Source organism: Nannospalax galili, unplaced genomic scaffold (assembly GCF_000622305.1).
Source record: "Nannospalax galili isolate Female #2095 unplaced genomic scaffold, S.galili_v1.0 scaffold138, whole genome shotgun sequence".
Lineage (NCBI taxonomy): Eukaryota > Metazoa > Chordata > Mammalia > Rodentia > Spalacidae > Nannospalax > Nannospalax galili.
The window spans coordinates 870,304-897,263 of NW_008341333.1; the positions used below are offsets into that span (position 1 = coordinate 870,304).

General features: G+C 44.6%; 1 protein-coding gene across 1 annotated transcript in view; it reads left to right on the forward strand.

Annotated features, from left to right (window-relative positions):
* The window catches only part of Reep1 (receptor accessory protein 1), a 127,552-nt gene that overhangs the window by 89,620 nt on the left and 10,972 nt on the right, over positions 1-26,960 (forward strand). Inside the window, exons 5-6 of the mRNA XM_008836737.3 lie at positions 4,472-4,585; positions 22,421-22,598. Of these exons, the coding sequence (XP_008834959.1) occupies positions 4,472-4,585; positions 22,421-22,598 (292 nt within the window). The remainder of the gene's footprint in view (positions 1-4,471; positions 4,586-22,420; positions 22,599-26,960) is intronic.

Genomic DNA, 26,960 nt, shown 5'->3' on the forward strand with positions numbered 1-26,960 from the left:
ACATTTACTTACTGTGTGTTTATGTGGGGGACATATATGGAGGTTAGAGGACAACGTTATGGAGTTTGGTCTCTCCTTCTACCATGTGACTCCTGGGGCTTGAATCCAAGTTGTCAGGCTTGGTAGCAAACACCTTTATCTGATAAACCATCTCATCAGCCCATCTCTCTTTTTTTATTTTATTTTTTTCCATCTCTCTTTTTTAAGATAGGGTCTTACTCTGTAGTCTAGGCTGGCCTTGAACTCACTATGTAGCCCAGGTTGGCCTCAAGCGTACAGTAATCCTTCTTTCTTAGCCTCTCATGGCTGGGGCTGCAGGTATGTACCACTACACGCAGTTCTAGTCTCCTGTTAAAAATTATTTCTGGGAGCTGAAGAAATGACTCAATGGTTAAGAGCACTGGCTGCTCTTGCAAAGGACCCAGGTTCCATTCCCAGTACCTACATGGTGTCTAACAACCTTCTGTAACTCCAGTTCCAGAGTATCCAATGCCCTCTCTGGCCTCCCTGGGCATTGTATGTCATAAGTGCACTTACATACATGCAGGCACAGGGCATCATTCTGTTTTATAGCTGAGTGATTTCTCTAGTGTGTATATACCACATTTTCTCTTCTCATTCATTGATGGGTATCTAGGTTAATTCCATATCTTAATTATTATGAATAGGACAGCAACAAAACGAAGGACAAAAACCAGGTAATTATCTCAGGAAAAAAGCATTTGATAAAATCCAGTGTTCCTTCATGATAAAAACTCTCAACTAATTACCTGTAGAAGGAACATACCTCTATATAATAGCTCTGTGTAACAAACCCACAACCAACCTCATACTGAATCAAGGGAAAGCTTGCATTTTGCCTTTATATCTGGAGGAAGTCAAAGCTACCCACTTGCACTACTTGTATTCAACATCATATCAGAAGCCCTAGCCACAGTGAGTCAGGCAAGATAAATAAATAATAAATAAACAAATAAGTAAATGAATGAATGAATAAGTAAGTAAGTAAATAAATAAATAAATGAATAAATAAATAAATGGCATACATACAGGAAGAGCAGAAGTCATATTATCCCTGTTTACATAATCTGGTTCCATATATAGAAAAATCTAAAGATTCCACCAAAAGACTATTAGAACTGACAGTAAAGTTGAAGGATTCAAAAAACAAATCAAGGTATAAAATCAGTAGCATTGGGTCTAGGGAGATGGCGCCATCAGTGAACTGCCCCCAGCCCTGGGAGGGAGGGGGTGAGTAGGCAGATCCCCTAGAACTCCCTGTATAGACAGCCTAGCCAAATCAGTGAGCTCCAAGTTCAGTGAGTGACTCAGTCTCAAAAAAGAAGGTGAAGGGCCAGGCGATAGCACACACCTTTAAGCCCAGCACTCAAGCAGCAGAGGCAGACAAATGCCTGTGAGTTTAAGACAAGCCCGGTCCACATGGTGAGTTCCAGGCCAGCTGGGGCTGCAGGGAGACTCTGTCACAAAAAAAAAAAAAATGCCTGCGTGCAAGAGGATGAGGCAGGAGGATTACAAGCTTTAGCCAGCCTGAGCTATAAAGTGAGATACCATCTCAAAAAAAAAGTGGTGAAATTATATAAAGATGTTATTTATCATTATTGATTATAAAGCGTTTTCATAAATTAAAAAAGGAAAGAAATAATTCAAAATTTAATTCCTCAAAGATTGGGTATGATGGAGCCTCCAGTCCCAATACTCAGCAGGCAGAAGCAGGTGACTTGCCATGGGCTCCAGGCCAGCCAAGATGGTTTCATAGTAAGTCTCAGGCAGCCAAGACTACACTGTGGGTCCCTGTCTTTTAAAAAAAATTATCTAACCAAACTGAACTTCCTTTTTAAAAAAGCATACTTAGCCCCTGTCCTTCTACAAATAAGATCTCTACATATGTTGTTTACATTTTAAATAGAACCATTTTAAAAGTTAAGCTATGCACAGTGACACACTTATTTAGTCTGAGCTCCCTGAAAGGCTAAGAGAGGAAGGTCTACTGAGTCAAGGAGTTCAAGACCATGCAGGCAAGCTAGGGAGGTTCCATCTCAGAAACAAACAAACAAACCAAAAAACTTAACATAGAGGCGTGGGGATGTAGCTCAGCTGATTAAGAGCTTGCCTAGCATGTAGAGAGTCCTGGATTCGGTCTTCAATGCTGTATAAAACCAGGCAGAGTCTTAACATATATGATAGAATGCATGAAATCCAGTAAGGGGGGGGGTTGCTATGGACAGTGCAGACAGGGGAAGGGGCCCTAAATATGACTAAGATGTATTGGATGGAATGCACAAAAATCCAATAAAATATGTATATTGAAAAAATAATTGTGGTGGCACACACCAATAATCCCAGTGCTTGGGAGGTGAAGATAGGAGGATTAGAAGTTTCTAGGTCATCTTCAGCTACATAGAAACTTCCAGGACAACCTGAGATATATTGAATCCTGTTTCTAAATAAATAAATAAATATATATGTAATAAAACAATATAGATTTGTATTCAGGAAGATGGCTCAGTGGGTAAAGTGTTTGCTGTGCAAGCATAAGGATATGAGTTCGGATCACCAGCCATGTAAAATCCAGGGATGGTATGTGTCTATAATGCCAGTACTGGGGGAGGGTGAGCAGAGTCAGGCAGAGCCCAGGGGCCCAATGGCCAGCTAGCCTAACCAAAATGGTGAGCTCCGGGTTCAGTGAGAAACTATCTCAAAAAGTAAGGTAGAAGGCTGGTGAAATGGTTCATTGGGTAAAGATGCCCACCACCAAACCTGAAGACCTGAATTTGATCCCTAGAACCCACACAGTGGAGAGAACTGAGTCCTGATGGTTATGTTCTGAGTTCCACTCACATGTCATAGCCCATGTACCCACACACCTACAATACACACACAAAATAAATAACAGTAAATTAAAAAGAATTTTTTAAAATAAGGCAGAGAGCAGTAGAAGATACCCAGTGCTGACCTCTGGCTTCCACATGGGTGTGCACGATGCATGCACCCCACACATGCTTCTTGTAGCACACATACTAAATAAGTAAATAAATAAATAAGTAAATAAATAAATAAATAGGGATGAATCTCCAAGCAAAGGGTTAAAAATTGTGATTTTAATATATATGGTAAATATAATATTGTATGAATAACTACATTCTGAGATCTTAAATGTTTGCCCATAATCCATATCTGCATGGTTTTTAATGACTCACAGGGTTAGAATTGTTTCTTTACTGGTTGATATTGAGATTACCTCAAGTTTCTTCTTGTTATGGATCATTTTGCACTTAGCACCACCATGCATATAGTTCCTTTTATCTAGAATAAATCCCCAAAAACAGGATTATTGGGCTAAATGATTCTAACATTGTATAATCCATTAATTACATTATTTTCTAAACTGATTGTATAGTAGAATTTATAAAAATCAAATAGAAGCTTCTCATATTTTGAAGGTGAAATGTCCACCACAGGCTCATGTGTTTGAATAATTGGTCCCCAGCTGGTGGCGCTCTTTTGGGGGCTCTGGAATCATTTGGGCATGTGTGCTGTTAGAGCGGGAATTGAAATTTATTATCTCCCTCTGCTTCAGGAATACCAAACTCTCTTTTTCCTGGTCATGCCATGTAATAAGCAGCTGCCACATGGTCCTGCTGCCATGGCTTGGAGTGGCTCCTGCCACCATGCCTTACCTTCCATGATGGTCAGCACTATCTCAAACCATGAGACAGAATAGATCCTTCTTCCCCTAAGTTGTTTCTGTCAGTTATTGTCACAGCAGGAAAGTTGACTTATAATATAGAGCCCTGTCTGTGGCTCCCACTAGTATATTAATTTCTGCAGTTTCTGAAAGCTGAGTGCTTTGGACTTCCAGTACAGGAAGGCTTTGGGAAACAGAGTAAGTGGATGGCTGTAGACAGTTATGAAAATCTCTTTAGGAGCCAAGCCCATAGCCCTTCCCATCTCAGAAGGTGGAGTTAGAGGAATAGATCTCTCTCGACTTAGTTATCAAATCCCACTCTTCCTCTCTCCCTTTCCCCAAATGCTAGGTCTCCCCCACATCTCCCCTGAAGCTGTCAATATCATTTCCACTGAAGGGAAGGGAGTGCCTCTTAAGGTCTGCTGAGAATTACTTCCACAGTCAGCTGGGTCACAGAGGGCTCGCTGCTGCCTCCCTCCAGGGAATGCAAGGAGGGCTGCTCACCCCTCCTGCCTCACCTCAAAGCAAGGAAACGCACTGAAGTGCAGAACTTCAAGCAAGACTGAGGCCTTGTGGTGTTGCCTTACTGAACTCTGAGATGAACTGTGGCTACCAGCCACTTTCTCAGAACAAGGAAAACCTCAAAACAGAATAAATCAGAATTGATCCATCGGTAGCTGTCAAGCCCAGCACTCAGGAGAAGGAAAAGAGAAGAGATTTATTTGAACATGCCAACTCAGTGTGCCTCTGCTTCTCCTTTGACAGGAAATTGATGATTGCCTGGTTCAAGCAAAAGATAGAAGTTATGATGCCCTTGTGCACTTCGGGAAGCGGGGCTTGAATGTGGCAGCCACAGCGGCTGTGATGGCTGCTTCCAAGGTACAGTACCATGCTGGGCCCTGACACCATGGCGGCCTCTGCTTGTCACCTGTGTGGTTTGCATAGGACAGGATAAAGACCAATCAGCAGCTCCTTGTCTTTTGAGAGTTCCTTTGAAAATATGATGGAGGGCTGGAGAGATGGCTCAGGGGTTAAGAGCACTGACTGCTCTTGCAGAGGACTCAGGTTCGATACCCAGCACTCACATGGCAGCTATGAACCGTCCTTAACTCTAGTTCCAGGGGAATCCGAAGCCCTTTGCTGACCTCCACGGCATTATACAACATGCGTGCACTCACATACATGCAAGCAATACACTCATACACATAAAATAAAAATAATAAAATTTAAAAAAAGAAAATATGGAAAAATGTTAAATTTTGCTCTCGAAACATTCTCTTCCTCTCTTCCATACATACGCAATTGTACGTGCACACATACATGATATGTGATATCAACAGTTTCCCAGAGCCTGTAAAGTTCCCTGTGGATCCCAGGTTAAGAGGCTCTAATCCAGGGCTGGAAAGATGATTCAGCATTAAGAGTACATTCTGCTCTTGCCATTGACTCAAGTTTGGTTCCACATAGGGTGGCTCACAATGTCTGTAACTCTAGCTCCAGGGGAGCCAGTCCCTTCATTTGGTCTCCACAGGCATACCCCCGCACAGATATGAGCATAGTTAAAAATAAAATTAATCTTTAAAAGTAAAAAAGTCTAACTTACCTGAGCAGAGGTGGGGAACATATCTATGCTATTTTCCAGGGTTCACTAGGAGAGTCACCTAAACTCAAAATGTACAGGTAGGGGGACCAAGTGGGCAAGTGGGTAGCCTCCATGCTCATGTGGCCCAGGGCACCCCAGTAGAGGGATCTAGGATCATTACTTCTTTTCCATCTAGCTCCTTCAAAAGAGTCCTCTTGTGTTTCTTCCTAGCTTCTCACATCACACGACTTTGCCATTGTGTGGTTTGTCACCGTACTCATACCTGAACTATTTATAACAGTCAGATATCATCTCTTGAAACAAATCCAGGACAATTCCCTAGTGTTCCCTTCCCTGGGATCCAGACAGGGTAGAAGACTACTATCAGCAGCTATATCACAATTTGGAAGACACAATAGCTGGGAGGCAAGCTTTCATGGTAAAAGGAGATGATGCATCCTGGACTGTGCTGCTAGGGTTTGGGGACAGAAGTGATAGAGCTATGGATGGATCTAGAGAGGATGATCAATATAGATCTTGGTGCTGCACGGGCTTTGAGTGGTTAGTGGGATGGAACATGCTGACAGCTAGCTGGGTCAGGGATTTCCTGTGCCACAAACTAGGGAAAAGCATGTTGTGAGCATTTCTCAGAGAAGGTTCAGCACACAAAGCCGAGTTGTTTAAAAAGTACCTTCTTGCCGGGCATGGTGGTGGATGCCTTTAATCCCAGCACTCGGGAGGCAGAGGCAGGCAGATCTCTGTGAGTTCAAGGCCAGCCTGGTCTACATAGTGAGTTCCAGGACAGCTGGGGCTACAGGGAGACCCTGTCTCAAAAGACCAAAAAAAAAAAAAAAAAGTACCTTCTGTCTGAAATTCGGGAGTGCTGTAGTCAGAAGCCAGGAGAGAGGGGAAGAGAACAAAAGGAAGGACTATTTAAAACAAGGGCCAGCTCTTCTCACACGAAACTGTGGGGAAGTGTCTGACTCCACATAGCGGTACCCACAGGACTCCTGACCATCTTGTTCTAAAAGAAATTGGCTGAATGATGGATCTCAGACAGCATCTTTGGAAAGGAAATTCTGCCCTGGTATCCTGAGGAGATCTATCAGGGTTTACAAAGAGCAGTGGATCCCATGAAACTTCCACTCATCATGCAAGTCTCTTAAGTGCTTATCTTTAAACTGACAGAAAAGAGACCCCAAGTCCTAAATTGATCAGGTCAACCTTGCAACACAAAATTATGGAAACCCTGTCTACCACATCTCTGCCTCTGAAGTCTGAAGGAAGAGGGTACTTCTCTTTCCCCTATTCAGAGTAAATGTGGCGCATCGTCAGCATGACAGAACACAGATCCCCTTGCTCCTCATCCCCCATGTATGAGGCTCATTGTTGACCTTCAAGTGTACCTTAAGCTGAGGCCTCCAGAGCCTTGATGCTACCTGGACTAGTTATCCTCTCCTGGACTCCCCTAACTTCCAGGGAAGCCCATGGGCCCAAGACTCCTCTAGCAAGGCATCTTACCACAGCTAAAACCTGAAGGAAGCTCCAGACAGTCTGAAATTGCCTCAGGCAATAAATTCTCATTAATTCCTTCCGTTTGGATTTAAGTAGCAATGGATTTCCACTTTCTATTGAATTTGGTTTTCAAAGGGGAAATCTCTTTTGTGGGAATCTTTGCTTTTTCTCCCTATATATAAATATCCAGGGAGAAAGAGCACATCTTCTCTTCCAAAAATAATGCCATCTAGTTTTTTAAACAGTTATGTATTTAAAAAAAAAAAAGTAATAAAACCCAAAAAGCCAGTCAGGCTGAGGTGTACATCAGTGGTTTCCATAGCAACAGTGAAGTGCACTGGGCAAACAGCACCAGGCAGATGGCACCAGGAAGTGTCAGAGGATGACTCGCTAATGGGTCCAAATCTGGCTTTCTTGCCCAAACCACCTGAGAGGCTTTGTGCTTTGATTTTTATTTTCAACTTATTTTTTTTTTGTCTTTTTGAGACAGGGTCTCCCTGTAGTCCCAGCTGACCTGAACTCACTATGTAGGCCAGGCTGGCCTTGAACTCACAAAGATCTGCTTGCCTCTGCCTCCCAAGTGCTGGGATTAAAGGATTAAAGGCATGCACCACCACACCCGGCCTATTTTTATTTTATGTATATAAGTGTATTGTCTACATGTATGCAAGTACACCCATGCACTGCCCTTGGAGGTCAGAAGAGGTTGTCAGATCCCCTGGAACTGGAGTTACAGATGGTCGTTAGTTGCCATGTGGGTGCTGGGAATCAAACCCCGGTCCTCTCTAAGAGCAGTCAGTGCCCTTAACCACTGAACCATCTCTCCAGTCCCTGTGTTTTGATTTTTAATAGATTCTCAGATGTACTGAATTAGAATCTCAGGCAATGGGCCTGGGGATCTCTGTTTTTAACAAGGTCCCCAGATGATATTTAAGCAGTAAGGCTTATATAGATCACTGCCTGAGGTTCCATCCAGCATGGAAAGCACAGATGATCACAGGTAAAACAGCTAATTTCTGTACTTTTACTGGGATTCCGAGGTAGCTCCTTATGGCATTAACCTTGAGAATGAGAAGACCTGTGTGTCATTGTGTGTGTGTGTGTGTGTGTGTGTGTGTGTGTGTGTGTGTTTCATTAGCTCCTTACGGCATTAACCTTGAGAATGAGAAGACCTGTGTGTCATTGTGTGTGTGTGTATGTGTGTGTGTGTGTGTGTGTGTGTGTATGTATGTGTTCCCTAAAACTTAATGCCAGTTGAGAAATACACTTGTGTCACCTAATGATGGGAGAAGGTCATCCTTGGCTGACCTGTCATTGTGTAGGCATCAGAGCTAATGTATACAAATCTAAAGGGTACAGGCTACTACAAGGCATACTAACCTGTATGTGGACCAAGACACTAGTGCACACAGGACAAATTCCTCTACCAGGTGATGCATTCAGTTGTTGATTCTCCTAATACTCTTTTTAAAAGTCCATCTTTTGATGACTCCCTAGATAGTACAGAGCTAAAATGGAAGCATGAAGGATCGTTTGACCATATTAATATTAATCCTTTTAAGAATAATATTGAGTTCTGAGCCTCTCCCCTGATAAAATATTTGTGAGATTTTTTTTCCCATCATTATGAAGTATGAAAAAACTATAGGGGCTGGAGAGATGACTCAGGTTAAGAGCACCGGCAGCTCTTGCAGAGGACCTGTGTTTGGTTTCCAACATTCACATAGTGGCTAACAGTCATGCATAACTCCAGTTCCAGGGTATCCAACACCCTCTTCTGACCTCTGTGGATACTGCACACACAGTGCACTTACATACATGCAGGAAAAACACTCATATACATAAAATTTTTAAAAAATTTAAACTATAAACCTGGGCCAGCAAGATTGCTCAGTGAGTAAAGGCACTTGCCACCAAGTGACAATCTGAGTTCAGCCCCCAGAACCCACATGGTGAGAGGACAGAATGGACTGCCAAAAGTCGTGCTCTGACTTCCACGTGTCTGCTGAGGCACATGCAAGTATATGCACACACATACACACAAAATGAATAAATGTAAAAATTTTTTAGTTTGCAAATCTTATCATTATACAAATATAAAATCTCATTAATGCTAGTACTTTATCTTAAAACTAGGAAATTAAAACCAAAAAAAAAAATTAGACATGGGAAATTTCTTCCCAACGCAATTTGCCCCTGTCCTCCCCATTTTCTCCAAGGCCTCCATCTCTGTGCCCAGCAAATGGTGCACCCTCCAAGTGTCCTGGTCTTGGCTGGCTTTGCTCTGCTATTTCCTGTTTCATAGTCCATGATTCCACCCAGAGGGAAAAGTGAATACCAAGCCTTTTAAAGACTAGAATTGAAATTTTCTATTTAAAAAAAAAACAAAAACAACAAAAGCAATGCTCTTGAAATTCATTTGTGCAGCAAAACCCATTCTCACATGAAAGGGAGACCTCAGAGAGAACAGCTGAACAAGTTTTACAAGCACAGGCCTCCAGAGCACCCTGCTCCCCTTGAAATTTGAACACCGCTCTAGGTCTCTTCTACCTGCTCATTCTCAAACTTGTTAAACTGAGCTTTCTTTGAGCTCATCACTTAACCTAAAAACAATGTTATTTCAGTTCCCATGAAGATCCTGCCTCTGCAACATTCCTAATGGTATGAATCCTATTATTAAAGTCACCTAGTGGGGAGAGCTGCTCTAAATAAAATTTGCGTTCCATGAATTAAAGATTCTCTCTCAGGTGGTTTTCAGGTGTGTGTGTGTGTGTGTGTGTGTGTGTGTGTGTGTGTGTGTGAGAGAGAGAGAGAGAGAGAGAGAGAGAGAGAGAGGTTTCAAATTATTAAAGATTCTCTCTCAGGTGGTTTTGAGAGGTGTGTGTGTGTGTGTGTGTGTGTGTGTGTGTGTGTGTGTGTCCCCTGCCTCCCAAGAACCTCGTGTTTCCCTATTAGATTACTAGCTTCTTTGTTAAGATTTATTTTTAATTATGTGTATGTGTGTATCTATGTGTGGGTATGTGCTTGTGAGTGCTGGTGCCCTCAGAGGCCACAGGCATCAGATCCCCAGGAACTAGAGTTACAGGCAGGCAGTTATGAACTGCCTGATGTGGGTGCTTGGGACCAAATTTGGGCCCTTTGCAAAGGCAGTACCTGCTCTTCACCGTGGAGTTATCTTTCTAGCCCTTAGATCACTAGCCTCTTGAGACAAGGGCTGTCTTCTTTCCTTTGTTTCTAGGTTAGAAAACAGCTAGAAACAATGATAAGTTGTTGGGCAGCTACCCTCTGTGAGCACGCTTGGGCTCTCCTTGGCCTCGTCTCCACTCCTTCACCTGGAGCCGCTCTGGCTTTGATGGGACACTCCCGTGACTCACTTACAGAGTCTTCTGGGTTCTGTTTATAAAGCTTACAGGAAAGCAGAGCTGGAAACTCTTGCCTGTAGCAGCACTCATGCAGTGGCTCTTGTGTCTTCATCCTCCCCCTGTGCCAGCCCTACTTCTACACCATGAACTCCATCTACTTTCATGACTTAGTTCTAGCAACTCTGCCTGCAATTATGATCAATGATCACCAAGGGACAGCCAAAGCTTTGGCAACAGCCTACTATCTGAATAGTGAATTTTCCTTTCACTGAGAAAGAAAATTATCTTTTCTTATTCATTCATTCATTTTAGTCTCAATTTTGCCTTTAAAAATAGTGCATGTTGCTATTTCTAAAATGATTAGAAAGTGGTCCTGTAGGTATCATACCAGAAGAGATGGAAAGACAGATGAGACTGCAAGGCTGAGACTGGGGTTGGACTGTGTAGGCCTCAAACAGAAAGGGAAAAAGTAATCAACCACTGTGTAGCTACTGCAGCACTCCATGCTAGGAGGGCAGAAGAGGGGGAAGAAGGAAGGAATGTTCAGTGGTTAAGACTAGAAGAGATGACTATGATTTGAGGCCTGGATACCTGAGAGGAGGGTGATTTTGTCAGCATCAGAAAGGTGGGAGAGAGATGGGAGATGCTCAGCAGGTAGAGCACTTGCTCTGAAGAATGCATAGACCAGGCAAGCTCCCAGCTGAACAACTGTCTTGATGGCTCTGTGTTTGGAAGGTCCTGAAACCCTGTCTCCTGGGGATGCCATGATTCAGATGATCAGGATGGCCCTGTGAAATCTGACTCACCAGATGGTTTGATTTTTGCCTATTGTTTCTCATGATGGGCACTTCCCAGAACAGAGGCCTGGAAATAGTCTTTATCCCAGACATCCCTGTCCCTAGCTGCAAACTGAAGAGAAAAACAGGAGAGAAAGATACTGCAGCCAGTTCTCAGCATAGTTCACAAAGTGTTTCTAGAACCATCTCACTTTTTTTTTTTGTCTTTTTAAAACAGGGTCTCCCTGTAGCCCCAGCTGACCTGGAACTCACTATGTAGACCAGGCTGGTCTTGAACTCATAGAGATTCACCTGCCTCTGCCTCCCAAGTGTGGTATTAAAGGTGTGCACCACCACACCCGGCTTAGAATGTTCTTATCTTAACATTCCTTTGTTTTCAACCTTACTCTCTACTCCAAAGTCTTCAGCAAAGTACTCAGTTCACTCACCTGCCCTTCAGATGCTTTAGCCCACACCTTGCACAGCTGTGAGCTCACATGTGCAGCCACCACCAAGAGTTAAGCAACAGAGCGGTCCTTCCACTTTGAACACATTCTGTCATCTTAGTTATTTGTTGTCTTATGTGCAGTTCTGTCTGGATTGCCCCAATGTTCCAAGAACTTTCTAGGGAGGAGGGGACTAAGCAACATGTACCCCCTCCTCATAAGGTCCTAACGACAAACCAAGGTTGATTACACCAAAGTTCACCCTAGGTAACCAATAAGTTTATTAGACATACTTACAGAGTATGGGTGAGGGGTTATGCGCAGGAGCATGGGTGACCCTAAAGGAAGGAACAGCACTGGAAGGTCTGCATCAGGCATGGACAGTGGCTTTCCTATGGCTGCATAGATGGTGCCCCTTCCCTGGTCTATATATTCTAGCCCCTCCCTGAGGCACTGAGGCCATGTGCAATTAGGCAGAATTCCATACAGCTAGGGAGAGTGGCTGGATACTCAGATGAGGGTCCAATGACACTCCCAACCTCCTTCTTCTCTGAGGGAATGTCAATAGCCAACAAGCCCAGCTGTGATGAGCTTTTGCAAGCAAACGCAACTAGTCTTGTGAAGACGGCAGTTGCTCTGCTCAGAGGATGGTGCTGCTCAGCACCCAGGTTGGCCATGAGATTCTTGGAAGCAGAAACCACACAACACTCATCTTGTTCCTCTGCAGGACTTCACTGAGCATTCCATCAACATTTGTTGTGAGTGAATAAACAAACACTTGGGCTGAACGAGTAAGGGAGGGAGTAAAGGAAAGAAGCAAAGACTGCATGACTTCTTCAACATTGTTGTTGACCTGCTGCCCATGGCTTTTTCCCCAATTTTACCCTTTATCAGGTGGCTCGACTCTTTCATTTTGTCTCATCTTTGGACCTCAGAGATGGGCAGGTAACCCTGTGGAGAGATGTGACTAATTCCAAACCGGTCCAGTTGGGTAAAGAGGCCCACAAGCCACCTCTATCCACCAGTCCCTTGTCTGGATCAGAGGCAGGTGTCTTGCTATCCTGACACCTGTGTGTGACATGTGTGGCTCCATGCTAGGCATATGGACTGGCTGTATTTTGTCATCCTCATGTTAGTGTGTTCATCTGGTATCTAATGTGTGACTAACTTACTTAGGTTTTTCTCCCTTTCTTTAATGCCTGGAGAGTGAATTAAATTTGATTATTGATGCTATCATGGTAGAAACCCTCGCCTCTTTCTTTTTTGTTTGTTAATCCAATTTTATGTCATAAACAAGGCCTAATCTTCATGCAGCATGCTGAGGAGGAGGTTGCCTGGCCCTGCAGTGGAGCACCTTTATCTGTGGAGTCTAACTGTCGGTGGGCTGGGTATGCCATGGGGTTTAGAGGAAGCACTAACTCTTCTTGAATTACCCCTGGGCAATGCGGTCATGCTGATGGCTTTGTTGTCAATTGCCTGACTCACTAAAACCTTTTGCTTTTATTCTCATTGTCATCCGAAGTGGGCATTAGGAACTTGGAAAGATGAGATGAGAAAATCCATGTTCTGTTGTGCCTTCCCCATGATATGGTGGGTCCCTCCAGGACCTCACCAGGGGCTTTACTTTAATCATTCCATTTCTGGAAGCCTGTGACTTCCCTCTCAGTTCTGTCTTAATTTTGATTTTGCTGTTGTTGTTGTTTTTAAATGTACTTATGGGGGCTGGAGAGATGGCTCAGCGGTTAAGAGCACTGAATGCTCTTGCAGAGGACCCGGGTTCGATTCCCAGCACCCACATGGTGGCTACAAACCATCCTTAACTCCAGTTCCAGGGGAATCCAAAGCCCTCTTCTGACCTCCGTGGCATTGCACAACACGAGTGCACTCACATACATGCAGGCAACACACTCATACACATAAAGTAAAAAAATATTTTTTAAAAATGTACTTATGAGCAAGGCATGGTGGTACGCACCAGTAATCCTAGCACTTGGGACATGGAGGCAGGAAAATCAGGAGTTCAAGGTCATCCTTGGCTACCCAGTGAGTCTAAAACTATCCTGGGCTACATGAGACCTGTCTCAAAACGACAACAAAACCAGAGAACTAAAGAGACAGCTCAGTGGTTAAGTACTGTTCTTGCAGGACTCTCAAGTTCCATTCCCAGCACCCACATTAGGTTGCTCACAACTGCCTGTAACTCCAGCTCCAGAGTATCTGACATCCTCTTCTGGCCTCTTCGAGCACCTGTACTCATGTGTGAGCACACCACACACACACACACACACACACACACACACACACACACACACACACACAATTTAAAATAACATTTTTTAAATAGCCCTGTTGTTTTGGTCTAGATGGCATTTGTCACTAACATGAAAACCCTATATTCATTCACAAATTGGGGCCCTCAAGGTGATCTTGAGAAAATGCTATGGGTATTGATGAAAAAAATTGTAATGCCTTCCTAAAGGAATGTATAATCCATGTGCAAGATTCTAAAAGGACGAAAGAGGGTGAGGTCACTCCTAGCCCTGCCTCCCAGGAAAGCCTGTCACCTTTCATTAGGCAATTTCACTGAGCAGATACATTCATGGTTATTAACCCAAGATAACTGGACCCCCCATCTCCTTAACAGTCAAGATTATGTAGACTCCCTCTGGGTTGGAATGAAGTGGCAATGTTTGGTGAAAAAAATTACTAAGAAATGTCCAGCAAACACACTTTTCTTGGGCACGGAATGTAGTTCAGTCAGTAGAGAGTTTGCCTAGCATGCACAAAGCCCTGAGTTCAATCCCCAGTGCCACATAAATATCGCATAGTGTGGTATTGCATACCTGTAATCCCAACATTTGGGAAGTGGAAGTGGAATGAGCAACAAGTTCAAGGTCCATCCTTGGCTACATAGCAAGTTGGAGGCTAACCTGGGCCACATGAGACCTACCTGATCGCCAAAAAAGAATTGTACTTCTCTTTCCACCTGGTTCCCCTCTTTACTGACCCAGGTTCTCCAGAGGGAGTTCAAGGTCAGTTTCTTCTGGAACACTTTGCTTTCACATATATGCCACCTGTTCCCTGGACCCTGGACCCCTCTGACATTTCTCATACATTTCTTGTGGACACATCCCAAGGCCCTGCTCAACAGAACCCTTTCAGGTCCAGGACCCTGGCTGATGTGGTGGGGTGGGGTGGGGTGGGGCGGTCTCCTTTTCTACTTCACTCAAGCAGCAACTTTATAGGTGTCAAGTGTTTATGCTTTCCACTCCTTGACCCCTAATGTGAGTCAAGTACAATGGCGGACACAAGGCTCCGCTAGTAAAGGAAAGTATCTGGAGGGGAAGCAGACCAGCAGACAATGCCAAGAGTTAAGTAGAATTGTGTGGAGCACAGGGAAGAGGCCTGGCAACAATGGGAGCGTTTGCAGGGAGTTGGAATGGTTATTGAAATCCACTCAGAGAAGAGTGGCCATATTTCCTTGTCTAAAGATCATTAGCTCAAGTGCCACTAAGAAAGAAAATATTGCCAGTGAAATGAGGACACAGTGCCTTTCCACTTACATTTACTGCTTATTAAAAACACTGCTAGAAACAGGTTTTTGTGTTTTGTTTTGTTTTGTTTTTTTGGTATGGCTTTTGTGAATACAATTAAAAGCAACTCAGAAGCACAACAAATGGGTTAAAGTCTTCCTAACCTCCGTTCTTCACTGTCAGTGTCTGCTGAGTCACATCTTTGCTCAGCCCATCACTGATGGCTATGCCGTACCTTCCTCTGTTTCTGGTAGTGCACTGGTGATACAGAGCTGCTGTTTCTCAAATTTTCCTCTGCTGCCAATACCTATTATTGCCAGGTCTCATACTACCACTTCCTTAATTGTTCCAGAAAAGGCCCGTGGAATGCATTTTACGTAGCCAAGACTTATATTCCTTCCTCCAGCGGTTCTTAAGTGATTTGAAAATTGAACACTCAGGGACTTCCATTGTCCAGTCATGCCATGGGGAATAATAGCCAAGTGCATGTATGTATATAGGTAGAGACAGATCTCGCAAAAACAATTGTAAGACTCACCTCAGCTTCAGTGGTGGAAAACTGTCTGAGAATTGCTGAAAACCACTTACAATACATTTAGGAGTAGGTGGGAACTGTCATTATTACAGAAACCTAATGATGTCAAGGCTCTGGGGAATGACTCTGTGATTTGCCTAGTCACGAAATGTCAGTTCCAGGTATCTGAACCACCCTCGAAGGTGGAAAGCAAAGAGCAGGGGCAGGCTTTTGTCCTCATGCACATCAGGAGGGGAAAGTATCTTTCCCCTCAAATGTCTCAGCAGATTTCCCCCCACAGCCTATTGGACAAAACTATGCCATAAGGCCATCTGGAGCTGCAAGGAAGGTAGGGAAATCTGGGGTTTTCCTCATCATTTCAAGAATGAGGACGGGGACAGGGCTGGTGAGATAGCTCAGTGCTTAAGAGTACTCACTGGCTGCTCTTGAGGAGGACCTGGGTTCAATTCTCAGGACCCAAATGTAGCTAATAACTGTAACTCTAGTTCTGGGGAATCCAATGCCCTCTTCTGATCTCCATGGGCACTGAACACAATCGTATCTGCAAAACACTCAAATACAGAAAATAAAAATAAACTAATTAAAAAAAATTTATGGGGGCTGGAGAAATGGCTCAGTGGTTAAGAACACTGACTGTTCTTGCAGAAGACCCGGGTTCAAATCCCAGCACCCACATGGCAGCTAACAACTGTCCATAACTCCAGTTCCAGGGGATCCAACAGCCTCTTCTGTCCTCCGCGGCATCACATGACACGGGTGCACTTACCTACATGCAGGCATAACACTCATGCACATAAGGGCTGGAGAAATGGCTCAGTGGTTAAGAACACTGACTGTTCTTGCAGAAGACCCGGGTTCAAATCCCAGCACCCACATGGCAGCTAACAACTGTCCATAACTCCAGTTCCAGGGGATCCAACAGCCTCTTCTGTCCTCCGCGGCATCACATGACACGGGTGCACTTACCTACATGCAGGCATAACACTCATGCACATAAAATAAAAAATAAAAATATGTTTTACAAAAATAATGAGGACTGGGAAAATGTCTCAGTCAATAAAGCACTTGCTTTGCAAGCATAAGAGCCCAAGTTCAGGGGCTGGAGAGATGGCTCAGCGGTTAAGAGCACTGAATGCTCTTGCAGAGGACCCGGGTTCGATTCCCAGCACCCACATGGTGGCTACAAACCATCCTTAACTCCAGTTCCAGGGGAATCCGAAGCCCTCTTCTGACCTCCGCGGCATTGCACAACACATGTTCACTCACATACATGCAGGCAATACACTCCTACACATAAAAAATAATAATAAATAAAAAATACTAAAAAAAAAAAACAAAACTAGTTCAATACCCAGAACCCATTAAAGATGCCATGTATGGCTGCACATGCTTGTGATCCTAGTTCTGGGGAGGTGGAGACTATAAGATTCCTGGAGCTGCCCGGCCAGCTAGCCTAGCATAATTTAGTGAATGTCGGGCCAATAAAAGGTCCTGTCTCAAAGGTTAGATGGACAGTGTTCCTGAGGATGGCACCTAAAGTTGTCCTCTGGCCTCCACATACATACATGTACATGTATACCCATACAATCACACACAATACACACATACACATACATGTTGGGAAAAAAAGAATGAGGTTTGGAAAGACTTTGGAATGGTCAACTAGCAGTGTATCCTGCTGAGGCCACTGTAGACTTCTCAGAGCTTTTCACCCCCTCCATTGTGTGTGTGTGTGTGTGTGTGTTTGCATGTGTGTAAGCACAAGTGTGGGAGAATGCACACAAGCTGTTTGTGCAGTATATGTGGAGGTTGATGTTGGGACTCTTCTTCAATCACTCTTCCACCTTACTCCTTGAAGCAAGGGCTCTCAATCAAGCCCAGAGCTCACTGATATGGTTATTCTCACTAGCCAGGTTGCTGTGGAGATCCTTTGTCTCTACCTTCCAAGACTGGAATTACAGACAGCCACCTGGTCCACCTGGCATTTACATGGATATTTACATGGATTCTGGGGATGCTGGGGGTCCTCACACTTGTGCAGCAAGTGCTTTAACCACAAGCTGTCTACCCTGCCCCTCCGCAGAGATTTTTTTTTTAGAAGCTGATTTTATTTTTTTTATTTATTTTTAATATAATAATGTGTTCATCAAGTTACAGGTAAGCTCTTCAAACTCAGAGAATCCAAAATTACTTTCCCTAAGTAATTAGCAGAGTGGATAATTCTTGGTTGTTCCAGAAGATGATGGCTCCTAATAACAAGGTGAAAGTTTTCCTAAGCTGAGCTAAGGTAGGCAAGGTGGATGGGTATGTGGAAGGTAAATAAGAATGCGATTTTGAGGAGACTAAGCAGGGCTACGAGGCTTACAAAGGAGAGAGGCATATTGCTTTTCAGTATCTCCAGCTGTTTTGATGGGTAAGCGCTGCTTTGTTTTCAGGACTCTTGTTTCCACCCACTGTGATTTCCTTTCGCACAGGGATAGACTAGTCCTGTGCTATTATTACGTCCTCTTTCCTAACGCCCACCACTTCCAATCTTCCTGATGCTAGTGATATTGGAGTACACTGGCTGGGCCTCTGGGAGTGCAACTGACCCCTTTGCTGAAATAAACACGTACATTGCCTGCTGCTGTTTTCTCTCAGACACGTTATACAGCGTTTACAAGAACTGGAAGATGGAATTACTCCCTGGCCATTCATTTGGACTTCTGCTCATGAAGCTCCTCCTGGTCCTCCAGGCTAGAAGTGACCTTGTCCTTCTCTGGTTTCAACAGCAACTTAAGTGTGTTGGGCAGCAGCAACAATCATCTTAGTTGGTATTCTTATATTTACCTCTGCATCATGCTCCGCAGTGGATATCTTAAGGCCATAACACCACTGCACATAATACTTGTCAGCACCCTGGCAGGAGGATGCTATTCTGCACAGGAGGTGATGAGATACAGAGGTTAAGGTCTCCTGCCACTAACTGACAGGAGTGGAATGCTGTTTCAAGTTTCACTGTTCCAACTTTCTTCCTCTTCACATTCTGTAACTTCCACTTAGTTTCCAACTTGTATTTATCTTCTTTTTTAATTTTGAATATTTTATTTACTATTTTTATTTTATGTGTATGAATGTATTGCCTACATGTATGTAACTGCACCCATGTCATGATGCCCACGGAAGTCAGAAGAGAGTGTCCGAACCCCTAGAATTGGAATTACAGATGGCTGTTACCCACCATGTGGGTACTGGAAACTGGACCCAGATGCTTTGCAAAAGCAGCTAGTGTTCTTATCCACTGAGCCATCTCACCAGCCTGCCTTTATCTTTTTATATGTTGTCAGGAATTGAACTGCAGTCTTGCTCTTTCCTAATAACAGCTAGTGCAGTGTGTTGCCCAAGGAAAATACTTGCTAAATCATTGCGGAGCAAATAAATGAGTAAATGGGGAGATGAATGGCAGAGGCAGCAGCGAGTGATTTGCCTGATCTTTAGCATCACCTTGGATAACTCCATTATAATGAGCAGAACAGTTGCTTATTCTTTTCAGAATCAATTGTTGTTTTGCGAGATTCTGATCTCTAGTGGTAAACTGCCTGCCTAGTATACATAAGGCACTGGGTTTGATTCCCAGAGCTGCAAGAATAAATATATCAAAATGTTTCTCAGTCGGGGCTGGAGCGATTGCTCAGTGGTTAAAGCACTTATTGAACAAGCATGAAGACCAGAGTTCAGATCCCCAGAACCCACATAAAATACTTTGTGGACATGGGTCCCTGCCTGTAAGTCTAGCCTTGGAAGACAGAGACAAGGTTCCCCAGAGCAAGCTGGCTAGTGAACCTAGCCATATGGGAGAGATCTCAGTTTGATTGAGAGATGGTGCCTCAGGGAATAAGGTGGAAGAATGATGGCAAATGATTCCTGACATCTAAGTTGGGCCTCTACACGCACATGCATGCATGTATGTGCACATGTGTGCACACCACACACATGGAAATTGGGGGAAAAGTGTTTGTCAATCAAATGAACACAGGACAGCTGGTTCTAGATTTGAAAGTGATGTAATAGGGTTTAGCCCTTATTTTCTTGGCAAAGACCTCAGCTACTAATTTCTTTTTTAATTTTATTTTTATTGTATGTGTTTGGGGGTGCACTCATGGAGGTCAGAAGACATTGCAGGAGTTGGTTCTTCCTTTTAAACATGTGGGTCCCCAAGATCAAACTCAGGTTATTAGGCCTGGCAACAAGCACCTTAACCTGCTGAACCATCTCTGTAATTTCCCCAGCTGTTAATTTCTAGAACATAAAGCCTCAGACCCTTGTCCCCATCATTCTAGAGTGCTATCTGAGGCACAGGGTGATTACTATCTTTTTTTACATAACATAAATTAATAATTCTAACTGTGGATGTTTGGTTACTTAAAGTTTTCTTTCTGTGGTTTGTGATTTTATTGCTTTGTTTTGTTTAAAACAGGGTCTTAAACTGGGCATGGTGGCACATGCCTTTAATCCCAGCACTCGGGAGGCAGAGGCAGGCGGATCTCTGTGAGTTCAAGGCCAGCCTGGTGTACATAGTGAGTTCCAAGCCAGCTGGGGCTACAGGGAGACCTTGTCTCAAAAATACGACCCCCTCCAAAAAAAAGGGGTCTTACTCTGTACCCCAGGTTGGCCTGGAACTATGGTGCACAGGCTATCCTCAAATTTGTGGCAACCCTCCTACCTCATCCTCTGAAGTTGCCAGGTTTGCAGGTGTAAGCCACCACACCCTGCTTGTCATTGTTAGTTCCCTAGAGATATGGGTGTATACCTTTGGTAGGTTGGGAGCTTACCTATTTTATATTTTAATGTATCTTTTGCTTGCCCCTCCCTAACTCCTTTCATTGTTGTTTGTGGTTTTGCTTTTTATTGTTTTGTATATCTCCCTCTTTTGCTCCTTTACTCTATCTAGATCTTCCATTTCAGCAATTGCTGTGCTTTGTCGGTCCATTTTGATCATTATTAATTTTTAATTAAATAAAGTGGAGACGCTCTCTGAAGCCTCCTCCCAACCCTGAGAGCCTCTATCCCTATGCTTTGGCCCTTGCTTACTTGGTGATGTTAGCTGCTCTCATCCACTCTGGCTCATTTGCTGATTCTGTTATATCTGTTCTGCCCTATTATCTACGTGTCCTCCAACTGGGATCCACTCTTTGCTTCACTAAATAAGATGCTTCTCCACCCTGCCATCCCCTTTTCTGTAGTTCTCCCTGCTGCTCCCAAACTTGGGGACAGGCTGCACGGCCACCAGTGTTTCACACCCAGTTCATTGCTTTGCCTGGTAGTTGCTTGCTCCAAATCTCAATGCCATTCTCGGTAACTCCAGCCTCCTCCTGGCCTCCCAACCCACTCTTAGGTTCACTGGCCCCAAATACAAGTCTCACCTAACAACATGCACTCTTTTTTTTTTTCAACCCACTCACTCAGTCTACTGAGTGCTGCTATTATGTGCATGGGCCATCCACAGGAGCATGGGCAACCTACCAGCAATCATATCCCTGAAGAAGTCTGGCTAGGGAGATGGTGCATAGGTTAAGAGCACTTGCTATACTTCCAGATGACTCATTTGGTTCCCAACACCCACATCAGGTAGCTTAAACTGCCTGTAACTCCAGATCCATGAGAAATCTGATGCCCTCTTCTGACCTCCATTGGTACTCATACTCATAGTATACACATACATACACAGATACAATTTTTTAAATAATAATAAATCTCTAAAAAGAAAACTGACCCTCTTCTGCAGTAGGAAGTATTACTACCAATAGTGCCTCAGCTAGGGGAGGACTTTAGTAGATTTGATCAACACTCTATGTATATGGATCATATTCTTGAAAAATAAATAAACAAAAAGTAAAACAATACAAAAATAAAAATCAAAATTCTAAAAACAACAAGTGCCTGTCTCACCCTGGAATGTACCTTAAGCAGCATTCTGGAGCCTTCACTTTGGCTCCTCTGCAGATTGAGGGGAAGTAGTGGTAAGATTGGCCCTTTCATCCGTATAATGCATTTATCTTTCTTCCCTAAACAAAAGAACACACCCACCCACACACCCACACTGAGATTCATTCCACCACTCCTTCAGGATATGAAGTGGCTACCACCATCGACAGCAGGGATTTTTTTTAAATAATATTTTCCCCTTCCTGATTCATTGCCTTTTGAGTATTTTATGAAGCTCAAATGTGCCGATGTGAATAAATGTGCCCTGTAAACAGTAACAGCTGCATGGATGAAAGAAATGACTGTTGTCATGCATTAAAACAATACTGATGACTGTTGTCATGCATTAAAACAATACTGTCTGCATTTTATAGCCTTTGGAAGGAGGAAGGGCTGAGCGCATAGAATTAGGTTTTGATTTTCTGACCAGATTCTCGTGTACTGAGAACTGAGAAAACCATGGCCATATATGGATTTTTACTGGTGGGAAGCCAGAGGCAGCCAATGATGTCTAAAATGTAGGGGCTGTAGGGACTGGGATGTAGCTGAGTTGATAAAGTATCACTTAAAAACCTTGCATAAGACCCTGGGTTCGACCCCAGCACTACATAAACCTGGTGTGGTGCTGCATGCCCATAATCGAGAGGTGAGGTTCTTGGGAGTTCAAGGATGGCCTCTGCTACATAGTAATTTCAAGGCCAGTGACAGATACATAAGACCTTGTTTCAAACAAAAAAGCACAGGGTGGGAGAGGGAGGACTGCAGAGAATAGACATCCTAGCTACAGCTTGCCTTGGGGTGTCTGAAGGAAAGAAGGAGCCTCTCTAAAGGAGAGGGGGACCACCTACTGACCCCAGAGGCAATCCAGGGCTTATTTATGCTTTGCCTACCCTCAGAACAAGGGTCTCTTGGCCTTTGTCACGTTCATATCTGTCCCTATTATTGTCCACGAACCTACTATGGTCAGGCCTCTGACATTTGCCCTCCTGTGTTGTGTCTAGGGACAGGGTGCCTTGTCGGAGAGGCTCCGGAGCTTCAGCATGCAGGACCTTACCACCATCAGGGGTGATGGTACCCCTGCTCCCTCAGGTCCCCCTCCACCAGGGCCGGGGCGGGCCAGCAGCAAACACGGTCAGCCCAAGATGTCCAGGAGTGCTTCTGAGAGTGCCAGCAGCTCAGGTAGGTATCTCCACTTCCCCTCTTTGTCATGCTTGAGCCTCACTGTCATTGAGAGGTCCTGTCCTGGATGGTACACAGCCTGGTCCTTGTCCCATGGACCGCTACCAACAGAGACATTAGTTAGATTCCATCAGGCCAGATGAGGAGCAGAACACTATGTGAGTCCTGGACAGGTTAGGTACCTGCATCAGAGAGTTATTCGTCCTCCATCTGATTGTCTAAGGAGTTAGGATGTTGGGTGCTAGTGCTTGTGCCAAGTCTGAAGCAGCAGGTACAGCAGGACATGGGTCATGGGAGATCTTTTGTTCTCTCTGATCCCACATTCAAGGGCCTCGTTATCTTGAGCTCCTGAGTGTTCTGCCTGAATATTTCCTATCCTTTCTCTCCCTCTCTCTTGTTCATCTCTGACTACTCACTCACTATGCATACCCCCAACCTGTACCTACCAAGGGCCATACTAAACTTGAGGTCTAAATCCTGGAGAGGGCAGGACCATCCAGAAGCTGCAACAACTCTACCTCCTTTAAGCACTTGGCATTAGACTGCTCATATGGGAATTAACCTGGAACCCTGTTTAACATGTAGAATCTTGGGTCTGTCTCCTGAGGTCTCAGTGAGTAGAGGGTGAGACCCAGATGTGGTGTAGATCCAGATTGAGGTGTAGATCCAGCATTTATCTATGGGTGTGGATTTCAAGCTTTTGGGTTCAGTACATTAGCTTAGAAGTAGAGAGCTAAGCCAAGACTCACAATTTCCCAAACTAGTCCTTGGGAGATGACAGTGACCTTGGGATTCAGGGGCTGAGCAATGTTGCTGACAGCAAAAGGTGGATGGTAGGAGATGTAAAGGCCCTCCTTCCTTACTTACTGTAGCAGAAATAGAAGTTAGGCCATTGTTTGGGAATATGTGGTATGTGCCTGGTGTCTGTCCCACCCTTAAACATGCAAACCAGGACCTCCAGGAAACCTGGACTCTCACTGTGTGCTGCAAAAATGTAGCTTGCAGGCACTTTGGCTCTGAGCCCCAGATCCTGACAGACCCCACCTGACTGAGGGTTAGTGAATGGACTGTGGGTATAATAATACTCTTAGGCCCAAATGCCCAACTCTGTTCATCAACACTCTTTGGTATCCATAAGCTTCTTCTCCTCTTACGACCACCCCCTTTGCACTACCACTAGGTTTGAAGATCGTAGATTTTTTGTAGGAGATGCTTTAACTCTAGAAGCAGAGCAGGGTTGGGGAGGGGGAAGCTTGGCTAGGAAGATTCAGTTGGAAAAAGTCAGGTAAAGGATCATGCCTGGTGTCAGTAGAAACTAAATAATTACTATTATTGGTCTTAGTACTTAGGATCATGCCTGATGTCAGTAGGTAGTAAATAATTACTATTATTCGTGTTATTATTTATTTAGCTCATCCAAGAAAGCATTTTGTAATACTGAAAGTGTCCAGGAGAGAAATGGGCTGCTCTGTGAGACGGAGAGAGCCCTGATATTGGAATGGCCCACATCAAAGTTGAAAAGTCAGGCTTCTAGACAGGAATTCCTGCTTTGGCTGGGAAGTGGGGCTAGCCAGCCCATGAGTCCCTTTCCCTGTAAGAGTCCATTTTGCCATTATAGAGGAGAACCAAGCAGAGTCCTCAAGTTCAGAGAGATCATGTACTGTGCCAAGGCCACATAGGGCCAGAATTCAGGCCTTCTGCCCAGACCTCCTCTTGGAAGATTATTCAGGTGATGCACAAAATGAAAGTTGAGGAGGTTGGCACTGTCAAAAAGATGATGGGAGTATCTTCCAGGCCTTAAACATCTTCCAGCCAGCAATAGGTAGAAAAGCGTTTGGAATGATTTTGGTGCTGGCCGAGATAACAACATCCCCTGTCAGTCTGGAGACTTCCCTTTAGCAGAGTGAAAGTACTGGCCCATGGAGAGGGTGGGGTGATTGTGTGTCAGGAAACCTGTGGCACGCTCCCCATCTGTTCTAGGCCTAAAGCAAAAGCCATCTCAGAAAGACAGATAAGAGATGGCTTAGTTTTGGAGTATGGGGCAAAAGCACCCATATTGGGGCCTCTGAGGCTATTGTCCCTGAGGTGAGTAGGGGTCAGGTGCCAGGGAAGAAGCCTAGCAGAGGAAACGCAGTCACCTGGGGCTGCTGTGTCCTTTCCAGCTCAGCCTACAGTGTGGGCCTTGAGGCCAGGCCTGGAGTAGGAGAGTCAAGTGGTTTTCTGTTACTTTTCTCATTGCTGTACCAAATACCTGACAAGAAGCAATGTAAGGGAGGAAGGGTTTATTTGGCCTTATGATTTAAGGGTATAGTCCACATGATGGGTAGCTGGAGTTTGAGGCCACTGGTCACACTGGGTCAGCAGTCAGGAAACAAGAGGCGATAGGAAGTGGGACCTGGCTGTCAAAGCTTAAGACCCTCCCCCAGTGACTGACTTCTTCCAGCAAGGCTCTCCCTCCTAAAGGCTCCACAGCCTTCCAAAACGGTGCCACTAGCTGGGGACTGAGTGTTCAGGCACATGAGCCTATAGAGGACATTTCACATGCTTCCATCCTGGCTAGGTGGCACTGGGCCTGTGTAGATGCAGAAAATACCACATAGGGAAGGAGACAGCATGAGGCAGTCATCACACTTATTTGTGCTAGCTCCTGTGAGCCTGCTTCCTCTACTTGGTTCTACTCTATAACGGCAGCTTCAGAACATTTCTCAGAAAATACCCAAGGCTAACAGAGGATTTGATCTTACATAAGAACTAGACCCAGTTCTCTTCAGCTTTCTCCTTTGAGGAAAAGTCCCCATCATCCCTAGTCAGCTTATGTCTTAGGACAGTGGAGAGAGGAAAAGGAAGTCATTTGCAGACCCTGGACAGGTGTCAGGAGCTGAAGACAGCTTGGGAGAGAGCACAGGTAAGGAGTGGTGGCTGTAGCTCATGTCTACACAGCCATTGGAAGCCATGGATTCAGTGGACCCAGGTGGATCCTGAAAGCAGGATGTCTGGACAAAACAGTACAAACCAGAATGAGATTTTATGTAAAAATTCACATAAAATAAAAATACAAGTATTGTGCAGAGGCTAGGAACATGGTTCAGTTGGTAAAATACCAGCTATACAAGCATGAGGTCCGAGTTTAGATGCCCAGAATCACATAAAAAGTCAGACACGGAAGCATAGGCCTATAATATCATTGCTGGGAGATGATCCACAGCAGGATCTCGGGGTCTTATCCAGTCTACCTGTTTTAGCAAGCTCCAGGTTTAGTGAGAGATCCTGCCTCAAAAAATAATGTGGAGGGCCAGGCATGGCAGCATGCACTTCTAATCTCAGCACTCGGGAGGCAGAGACAGGCAGAACTCTGTGAGATCAAGGCCATCATGGTCTATATAGTGAGTCCCAGGCCAACTGAGGCTACAGGGAGACCCTGTCTCAAAAAAATTAATAACATGAGTACTGATCGGAGAAGACATTGACATCAGCCTCTGGCCTTTGCATTTGCACATATGGTTTGTAAGTGCACATTTAAACAAAAGGGTACATTCTGATATTGCAATTGCTGCTCCCCGAAGGAGAAGGAGTGAGGCATTGAATAAAGCAATGCAGTGGATCCCAAGAAGCAGGGAAGATGCTTGCTGAGCACCAAGGAGGAAGGTCTGTTCAGCCCTCTGCATCTCAAGGAATGAAAAGAAAGGAGGAAGGAGACACACAAGTTGTGCCAGCCCAGTTTCTTTGCCTACAAGCTCCTGGCATGCAGACCCTGGTTCTGTGCCTCCCTCTCCAACTGACCTCCATTTGCCTGCCACATGTCTGGCACACAGAGGCCCACGGATGTGGCATGAGGAGGATACAGCATCTGAGTGCTAGAGATGGAGTAGTGTAGTTCCTTGAGCCACTTTCAATGCCCAAGGTGGGGCTGAGTCATGCACCAGAGCTGGCCTCACCTGTCTGGAGTTTGCCTTCTTGTTTAAAGGGTCAGGGCAGGTACGTACTAGCATTGCCCTCCTTGCAGAGTGAACTGAGGGGGGAAACCACACTGAATGGCTGGCATTAGCCACAGGAAGGAAGGGTACACAGGGAGTTGAAACAATGCTGGCCTTCTACAGATTTGGAGTCACTTGGTCAGCATGGACTTATTGAGCACCTACTATGTGCCAAGGCCCAGGTGGGCATCAAGATTAATAGAATATTCAAGGCAGTAGTCAACTAGGCCTTCTGCTAAATGCCTAGACACTAGTACATTGGGGTTGAGAAATGAGTCTGAGGAGGTTTAGATGGAGAGGTTCAGGGGTGGAGATAGTTATTTCCCAGAGGAAACTTTCACCCTAGCTCCAAGAACTGCAGAATGCATGGCCTGGCCTTTGTGGATCA